We start from the raw sequence: 10,199 nt of genomic DNA, 5'->3' as shown, positions 1-10,199 counted from the left end.
TCCGTATTTAATTTTATGACAAATTAATTTTAACATATATGAGTATGTTAGTATTTATAAAGATCTACATTTTCCTTCATTCTCAACCAAGAGAAAAAGGTATATGTACTTGAGAAGAAATTACCTAAGAAACCAAACAATGATGCTCACACCACCGTTAAGAACGCGTGGAAAGAGCATTTAGATGATAATACGAATGTTTGCTGTTTGATTCTTGCCACCATGAACTCTAAGCTTCAGAAGAAATATGGGAATGTGGAGTCGGCTTATGATATTATTGAGAACCTGAAACCTATGTTTCAGGAACAAGCTACGACTGAAAGGTGCAATACTGTTAAAGCCATTTTAGATTGTAAAATGGAAAAAGAAGAACCTGTTAGTCCACATGTTATAAAAATGATAGGTTATTTTGATAACCTTGAACGACTTGATGCTGGAATAAGCCAACAATTGGCTACTGATATTGTACTTCAGTCCTTGAATCCAAGTTATAGTGATTTTATTTTGAACTACAATATGCATAACTTGGACAAGTCTCTGAAAGAATTGCATGAAATGCTTAAGACAGTTGAACCTATCATTAAGAAAGCTTCTACCCCTAGTTTTGTGATGATAAATAAGGGAGGGGGCTTTAAAAGGCAAGGGTCATATGAAGGTAAGGGTAAGAGTAAGGCAAATGTTGTCAAGTTCAAACTCAAGACCAAGATACTTGTCATTATTCTAATACTCGAATAATTTAGGACCCACAAAGGACCTAGGGACACGTGAGGGAACCCACATGTACTCGGAAGTAAAGGATGACCCCTCCTACGAGACCAAGTAAAACCTAAACTAGACCTAGTGGACTTCCAGTGGACCGAGTAGAACCCCAAGTGGACCAAGTAAGTCGGCCCTCGGTCGATTGGTCCTGAGTTGTACCTGAGAAAGTATATTTCGGGATTTCATCCTATCTCAACCCTATTCCCTTAATTCTTCTTCTTCTTCTCCTTTCTTACTCTAAAACACTCTCCCTTCTCTCTAAAATACTCCCAATGCCCTTCCCTTGGCCTTCAAGCTTGGATAAATGGTGGAACACCTCTCCTAATTCCTGATCTACCTTTGTAAGTAGAAATATCACCTTTTTCTCTTTGTTTTATGAGTAATCTCGAGTTAGGGTTTACTAAGAGAGTATAGTTACCATTTAGTTATGAAAAATAAGTAGCTAGTGACTAATAATAAAGGATTTTATGTTGCAATATAGTATAGAGTGGTTTATGATAGTTATTACATGATTTATGTAGGATGAGACGGTTTTATGAGATGGATGCTTGGTGACTTCGATTAACTTGTGGATTATGCTAAAAGGTAGGTTATCCTACTCGGTTTCAATATTTTGTATGCATATGTGAGTGTCTTTTCTTGATAATGCATACATGAGTCGGTTAGAATGTATGTGGGATTGAATTCATGAAAGTGTCATATGGTTAATGTTGTTCTTCCATTTGTCATGTATGGTTGTGATTGTGTTGTGTTGGAGGTCTTTGGTGGTGAGACTTGATTGTTGAGGAGACATAAAACGGTTGTGAAACCGTCTTGCGTTTGGGTCGCCCCTTGGAGCTTCCCACTACAAGGGGGATGTGCACATTAATGACTTGAGTCACAGAGGGACTCGTGTGATTGAGGCATGACGTCTGGCAGGGGATCCGGTTGGTTTCAGACCCGGTACGTTTGAGCGTGTCCCGGTACCTTTGTGTGAGGTATGGTGTCGTGGGCGTGTCCCTGACACCGGTGGTTGTGCGTACGTGTGGGCGTGCCCCGGTACCGGTATGGTGATTTCATAGTCGAGTCTCATTCATATAATTATGTCGCGTCTACACTTATCGAGTCATATTTTATGTTTGTGTATTGAAACTGATGTTTGTTGTGTCTGTGTAAATGTCACCTATTTCCGGGATGGCCTGTGTCGATCCATATGATATTTCCGATCATATGGGGAGAATTTGTTTACATGTTAGCTTTGGTTGCTTGCGGGAGAAGGGACGAGCCGTGATGACATTCGAGTCGAGCATAATTGATTAGATTAGTTTAGTAGTCATGAGTTGTATTATTCATTTCGAGTTATTCATTTATGTCTATGTAATCCACTAAATATTTATTTATGTTAATTGTTTCTCAATTGCGACTCCGATTTCACTACCTCGGGAAACCGAGAAGGTAACATCTCCCCATTACCTCGCCTGGGTAAGAAAGGGGTGTTACAAAGTTGTATCAGAGCTTCGATTTTGGAACCTAAACTAATGAACCAAAATGAACCTAGGTGTGTCTAATAAAATGAACCCGATTTGAGTACAATAGGAGATCGGTTTTGGATGAGTGGGCGCCCTTATATCAAAACTAGTGTCTATTGCCTCGGTTGATCACTACGTGGGTGGTTACAAGTAAGGGTGAATGATATGTACAACGTTGTGTGATTGCATGAATGATATGGTTGTGGTTAGATTCTTGCATGCTATGAATTTCACATATGTATGGAAGTTGAATGCTTAGATTAGGGTGAGAAGCGTGTTTGGGAAATGGTTAACATGTGTTGGTATATGGATAATGGTTTCAATCTTTGCAACACATTGTGTGCTAATTAAATGCCTATTAGTGCCTTTGATCATGTATGATTAGTAATGGATGCTAGTGGAGTAGCCACTAGTGCTACGGTAGTGCACCATAAACGGTGAGTTGAATGACGTATGAACTAACTCGGGACGAGTCACCGACAGACGGTGGACTCGCGAACCTTGTATTTTCTTGCAGGAAACCCATCGATAAGATTTTATTGAGAATTTAAACCCAACGGAATCACTTGACCGAGTGCGAGTACCAACTCGGCCGAGTAAGCAAGCACTCGACCGAGTGGACCCAGTTCCACGAGGTAATACATTCTGGAAAAACCCGTTACTTGACCGAGTGCAGTCGTACTCGACCAAGTAAACTCGGCACTCGACCGAGTGGGTTCACATGGGTTGGACCACTCGGCTAAAAGCCTTTATTTCCCCCAATTCTTCATTCTTATATTCATATCTTCGTATCTTCATCTCCTTCTTCATCCAAAATTCCCCAAAAACCTCCATCGTTGCTCTATTTTGCTTGGAATTCATCCTATTACTCCACTTTTCTCATCTCATCTCCTCCCATCTTTTTCCCCAATTTGAGTTTTCTTTAGATCTACTCTTAAATCTTTTAAGTTTTGCTAATTAGTTGTTCATTTTGCTTGATTCTTGATACTAGTAAGCTTTTCACACCATGGTTTTTGATAAAAATCAAATCTTTGTGATGAAATTTCATCCACCATTGTTGAACTCGAAAATGGTGTTATTGAGTCAATAATGGGATTTTGTTGATTGTTGTTGTGTCTAATTAGACAACAAAGGCTTAACCTTTGTTGTCATGGATGGATCTTGTTTAATATATATAAATTTTGTCTTAAAACTTCGTCTTAAATTTTCGAATTTTAGACAAGTCATGCCCAATTTTTGATTTTTCATGAGTAAAAACTTGGTTTAATTGCCTTATGAGACTATTATCTTGGTTGATAAAGTGGTATGTCGTCCCAAAATGAAACCAATTTTTGTCTTAAAATTTGGGTGAAATTTTTCCATGAACAATGCCTTTTCATGTCTTAAAGATAATTTTTCCATGTTGTGGGATTGAGAATTTTATGGTTATTACTATTCTATAAGGGGGATCAAAGGAAAATTTTGTCTCAAATTCTTGAAAAATCTGACACTAACCTGTCAAATTTTAAATTTCTTTTGTTTACTACTTGAGTTGCTTTCTCATGACTTCTCCAAAACTTCGAACCATGATACTTGAAGTAGCCTTACTCTTAAAATCCGCTCGACTCGAAGACTTTAAAATGGCAAGGAAGCATTTCACTTGCCCGGACCCCTTTTAAAATTTTGCCAAACAATCCCCTTCTTTTCTTAAGTTTAACAAGTTAAAGTGATGCCAACAACATGTAACCTCTTAAGTAAGACTTTAAAGTGTTAAAATTTTCAAAGCTTGGGCAAATGGCTAAGATAATAAGAAAATAGTGTAGTGTGTCATGGTTGAGTCAAAAATTCGACAAGTTGAGTGAGGAATAAGGGTAATATATGTTGTGAAAGTCATGTTTTAAAACCATATTATATCACAACAATCTTTAATTTCCGGAAAAGAAATTGTAACATGTGAAATTTTGGAAGGTTAGTTAAAATACAAAGAAAACTATATTGGAAATTCCTTTCATTTGATATTCATCAATTTGGGAAGTTGAGAAAATCTTCATCCATATCCAAAAATTGCTTCAAATTCTTACCTTTCCCATTCCATATCTTGTGTGTGATTCTCTTGTAGCATGGCAAAGAACGCTAGAACCGGTCGTGGAAGGAATGCTCGCCAACCTCAACAAAAGGTAGCGCCCGCTATCACCCTCCCGGACTACCCATCTATAGCTTTTGGGAGTGAGGAGCACCGAGACAAGTTTGGGGTCCTAGCCACTAGGAGTATGGCCCCGACCAAGTGCATATCGATAAGTACCTTAGAGGCCCTAGGGATAGAGAAGGAGGTGCACAACATCTTCACGGTTCTCGGATTGGAGGGTTTGCACAATTTGGAGGAGATAAGTTATCACAACCTCACCCTTGAGTTTTTGAGCTCCTTCACCTATGACAAGGAGACCCATAATGTGAGTTTTAGGCTCAAGAATACCACCTTCAACCTAGGTAGCGATGCCTTTGCCGGCCATCTAGGGGTGGGCAAGCGAGTTGTGGGTCACCATGATAAGGTTGAGAAAGACATGAAAGTTTCAAAGTATTATCATCTTTATACAAGTAAGGAAAAGGTTCGTGTGAGTAACATGAAGACTAGTGACATTGAGCACCCCGTCCTAAAGGTTTACTTGCGCTCCTTGACCAACCTCCTTTATGGGAGGAAGGACCCGAGCAAACTCAACTTCACAGAGGTGTTGATCTTGAGATCTTACCTTAACCCCCGCCATGAAAGCCGTTTTCACTTCAATGTCGTGTCTTTGGTGTGTCTTGCCCTTGGGAGGATGGTCGAGTCAGACCAATGCTCCTTAGATTGTGGGGCCTTGGTGACTCGGTTGGCCAAGAATTTGCTAGCTTACGAACCGGGGGCGGTGGATGCACCCATGTCCAAGAAAGTTGTTTATCTTGATCTTGATTGGTTGAGGGCTCAGTCTTGGGTTGTGGATGGGGAGGAGGACGACACCTACTCTTAGAAGGTTTATGGTGAGTAGTATATGAAGCTCCCCGCCAGTGAGGAACTACTCCCGACTTCCCCTTTGGAGAGAGAGGGATCACCCCGTACCGAGGCCCAACAGTATACCATCCCTAGTAGCCATACCTTTGACCTAGAGGATGCTACCGATGAACGGGAGGCACCTCTGTTATCTCCCTCACCCCGTGCTCCTGTTGAGCAATCCCCCACATCTTTTCCCCACTCCATGCCTACAACTATGATGACCCACCATATACCGGGAACTTTGGCCAAGGCCCACCCACCTTTGACTCCAACTATCCCATATCATACCTCATACTCCAAGTGAACACTGACCTTGTATTGAGAGACATGCACGAGGCGACCTATAATCAAGGAGTATGACCCGCCCACCGCCCCAGCTTTTGGTCCGGACCCGGAGACACCTCCGGAGTCTTCAAGGCTTATGGTATCCAACCGACGGATTAGGAGTACCACATTCCTTTCGGTGTAGGGCACTTGCCTGATCCATTTATGGGTGATGTCGGGATATACTATGGCAATACCTACCAAGGAGGTGGAAGTGAGACGGGAACATCCACGGCGGTGGAGGCCATGGACCTTTATGAGGTATGGGAGAAGGCGGCTCGTAGAGCACCGGGAGAAGAGGAGGAAAATGAAGAAAAGAAGGAGGAACAAGCAAAAGGAGGAAGCAAGACGGTGAAGAGTCGTTCCGGGTGGGCACGGTGGGTGTCAAGCATTGGCAAGAAGAGGAAGCCCTCCGAGTAGTGGCGATTTTATGATTCGGACTCCTTAGGACTTTTCGTTATCGTTTAGAACCTTGAACAATTTTGTTCTCGTGTTGTAAATCGGCCATAAGGCCAATACTAGTGGACCTTGTATGATTAAATGGTGTGGTAAACACCGTTTGAACTTCATTGTATGTATGCTCGACCATAGAGGAACTTGGAGGCCATTAATGGCCGAAAAGTTAGACTACCGAGCGACACTCGGCTGAGTGCCCTCTTCACTCGACTGAGTGGCGGTCAACTCGACCGAGTGACGCCTTTACTCGATCGAGTAGGCCGAAAGATAGACCTGGAAACCTCCTGTAAAGACCCTCACTCGACCGAGTGGCGTGACCACTCGACCGAGTGACTTTCACTCGGCCGAGTAACTGCTGAATTTGACCGAGTATGTTGGAATTTGACCCTTTCTAGGAATTTAAGAACACCTATGACGCATTTGACCTTGATTTTTGGACTATACCGACCTACTAAGAGTCGGGTGACCATAGAAACCCCACACGATAGACCTTGATGAATTGTTTACATTGGATCTCGTCATTTGTTTGGGTGGTATACGAACATAGTCAAGCTACAAATGATTATATGATGGCATAAAAGTACATGAAAGGTGCATGCATTCTGTAATAGTTGTGAATAAGTAAACAATAATGGTAAGTACATATCACATGACGAGTTCGTAACACTAGTATGTATAATAACGGTTCAATACGATATGTGAATCATATGTCAAATATTAAGAGTGGTTGAACCTAGTCAGGAAGAGTACTCATATACATGTATATACGTATAGTAATCATACAAATAAAAACCCCATCAATAGATATCGACCTTGGCCACGCATAACATATAGATATAGTAAAACAAGCCGAGACCCTTTTAGAAAACACAACACTTGACAATAATGGTAGATTGCCGGGAGAGTGTCATGTGAGACTTATAGCGAATTTCGGGACGAAGTTCTCTTTTAGGGGGAGTGAATGTAAGAACTCGGAAAATTTAGAAAAGAAAGAGTGTGATACATGGGAAAGCAACGAGAGTGAACAAGAAACTTAGGATATATAGGATATACGTGTATAACAATAAGAGTGATGATGGCAAGAGAACACACGAGAATCGAGAATGAAGCTTAAGAGAAGACCGAGGAATAATTGGGAAAGATAGTGAGTGGCGAACTTCAGGGAGAAAGTTCATTTTAAGGAGGGAAGATTGTAATACTCGGATAATTTGGGACCCACAAAGAACCTAGGGACACGTGAGGGAACCCACATGAACTCGGAAGTAAAGGATGACCCCTGCTACGAGACCAAGTAAAACCTAAACTAGACCTAGTAGACTTCCAGTGGACCGAGTAAAACTCCAAGTGGACCAAGTGAGTCGGCACTCGGTCGATTAAGGGTATACTAGACCGAGTGAGTGCCACTCGGTTGAGTGAACCGGTCACTTGATCGAGTGGTGCTGAGCTGTACCCGAGAAAGGATATTTCGGGATTTCATCCTATCCCAACCCTATCCCCTTCATTCTTCTTCTTCCCCTTTCTTACTCTAAAACATTCTCCCCTCTCTCTAAAATGCTCCTAATGCCCTTCCCTTGGCCTTCAAGCTTGGATTAATAGTGGAACACCTCTCCTAATTCCCGATCTACCTTTGTAAGTAGAAATCTCACCTTTTCCTCTTTTTTTATGAGTAATCTCGAGTTAGGGTTTAATAAGAGAGATTAGTTAGCATTTAGTTATGAAAAATGAGTAATTAGTGACTAATAATAAAGAATTTTTTATTACATTATAGTATAGAATGGTTTGTGATAGTTATTACATGATTTATGTAGGATGAGACGGTTTTATGAGATGGATACTTGGTGACTTCGATTAACTTGTGGATTATGCTAAAAGGTAGGTTATCCTACTCGGTTTCAATATTTTGTATGCATATTTGAGTGTCTTTCCTTGATAATGCATACATGAGTCGGTTACTATGTATGTGGGATTGAATTCATGAAAGAGTCATATGTTTAATGTTGTTCTTCCATTTGAAATGTATGGTTGTGATTGTGTTGTGTTGGAGGTCTTTGGTGGTGAGACTTGATTGTTGAGGAGATGTAAGACGGTTGGGAAACCGTCTTGCGCTTGGGTCGCCCCTTGGAGCTTCCCACTCCAAGGGAGATGTGCACATTAATGACTTGAGTCACGGAGGGACTCGTGTGGTTAAGGCACGACATATGGCAGGGGATCCGGTTGGCTTCTGGACCCGGTACGTCTGGGCGTGTCCCGGTACCTTTGTGTAAGGTGTGGTATCGTGGGCGTGTCCCTAGCACCGGTGGTTGTGGGTACGTCTGGGCGTGTCCCGGTACCGGTATGGTGATTGTATAGTTGAGTCTCATTCATATAATTATGTCGCGTCTACACTTATCAAGTCATGTCTTATGTTTGTGTATTGAAACTGACATTTGTTGTGTCCATGTAAATGTCACCTATTTTCGGGGTGGCCTGTGTCGATCCATATGATATTTCCGATCATATGAGGAGCCGTTGTTTATAGGTTAGCTTTGGTTGCTTGCGGGAGGAGTGACGAGCCGTGTTGACATTCGAGTTGAGTATAGTTGATTAGATTAGTTTAGTAGACATGAGTTGTATTATTCATTTCGAGTTATTCATTTATGTCTATGTAATCCACCAAATATTTATTTATGTTAATTGTTTCTCAATTGCGACTCCGATTTCACTACCTCGGGAAACCGAGAAGGTAACATTTCCCCATTACCTCGGCCGGGTAAGAAGGGGGTGTTACAATTATTGTAATGAAAAGGGGCATTGGAGAAGGAACTGCAAAAAGTACTTGGAAGATTTGAAGAAGAGAAGTGTTGCTTCCATTTCAGGTATGTATGTTATAGAAGTAAATGTTACTTTTCATTGTTTTACTTCTTGCCTCTTGGGTATTAGATATTGACTATGGTTCTAACATTTGTTATAATGTGCAGGAGCTAAGAATGAGTAGAACATTGACAAAAGGTGAAGCGGTCTTAAATGTGGGCAATGGAGGAATAGTTGTTACTTTAGTTGTAGGAACATTTCATTTATCATTGTCATATTGCTTAGTTTTTAGAAGTAGATAATTTTTCTCATGTACCTATCAGTAGCAGGAATATTTAAACAAAATGGTTTTGATATTCGATTAAAAGACAACCGTTGTTCTAGTATGCGTAATGCTATTTTATATGGTTAAGCTTATATTGTGGATGGCCTATTATATATTCTAAATTTAACTAAAAAGGATTATAACATCAATACCAAAAGACTTTAAAAAGAATGATCGTTTGGGCCATATGAGAAATGTGTTCAAAAGCTTCATAAAGATAGACTTTTTGTTTCATTTGATTTTGAATTATTTGAAAGATGCGAGTCTTTTTTATTTGGCAAAATGACAAAAACGGCTTTCACTAGTTACAATGAGAGGGCAGCTAATTTATTAGGCCTTGTACATTATGATGTTTGTGTTCCAACAAGTCATACTAGTTAAGGTGGATTTCAGTACTTCATAAAATTTAGTGATGAATTTAAATAGATATTGTTCTGTTTACTTGATCAAACATAAGTCTCAATCCTTTAAAAAGTTCAAGGAGTTTCAGAACGGGGTACATAATCAACTCGACAAGACAATCAAAGCCTTACGATTTGATCATGAAGGTGAATACTTGAGCCAAGAATTTACTGATCATCTTAGAGGGCGTGGAATCGTTTCACAACTAACTTCACCTGGAACACCATAGTGGAATTGTGTGTCTGAGAGGAGGAATTAGACTTTATTTGATATGGTTCGGTCTATCTATGATGAGTCATGCTACTCTTTCAATTTTATTTTAGGGTTATGCACTTAAAACTTTTGCATTCACACTTTATAGGTGTCCATCAAAATCGGTAGAAAAGACACCATATGAGATATGAACTGAAAATGTTTGTAAGTTGTTTTTCCTAAAGATTTGGGGTATTATGAGGCTTTTGTAAGAAAGTTATTTCTTGAAAAACTTGACATCAAATTCAACAAATGCTTCTTTGTAGGGTATCCTAAGGAGACTAAGGCCATGTTCTTTTGGACTGAAATTATTTGAACTCAACTAAATTGAACTTAATGGATCTGAATTGAACTGAACTGAACTTAATTGAGCTGA

At 40.3% G+C, this 10,199-nt stretch overlaps 1 protein-coding gene across 1 annotated transcript; it reads left to right on the top strand.

Moving 5' to 3' along the window:
- The first annotated feature begins 222 nt into the window (after positions 1-222).
- Positions 223-735, top strand: LOC141617021 (uncharacterized). Its single transcript, XM_074434191.1, has one exon. The coding sequence runs from the start codon at positions 223-225 to the stop codon at positions 733-735; it is 513 nt and encodes a 170-aa protein (XP_074290292.1).
- Positions 736-10,199: the final 9,464 nt, after the last annotated feature.

This window comes from Silene latifolia, chromosome X (assembly GCF_048544455.1).
Source record: "Silene latifolia isolate original U9 population chromosome X, ASM4854445v1, whole genome shotgun sequence".
Lineage (NCBI taxonomy): Eukaryota > Viridiplantae > Streptophyta > Magnoliopsida > Caryophyllales > Caryophyllaceae > Silene > Silene latifolia.
Note: the sequence above shows the minus strand (reverse complement) of the source record. Positions and strands in the feature narration are given on the sequence as shown.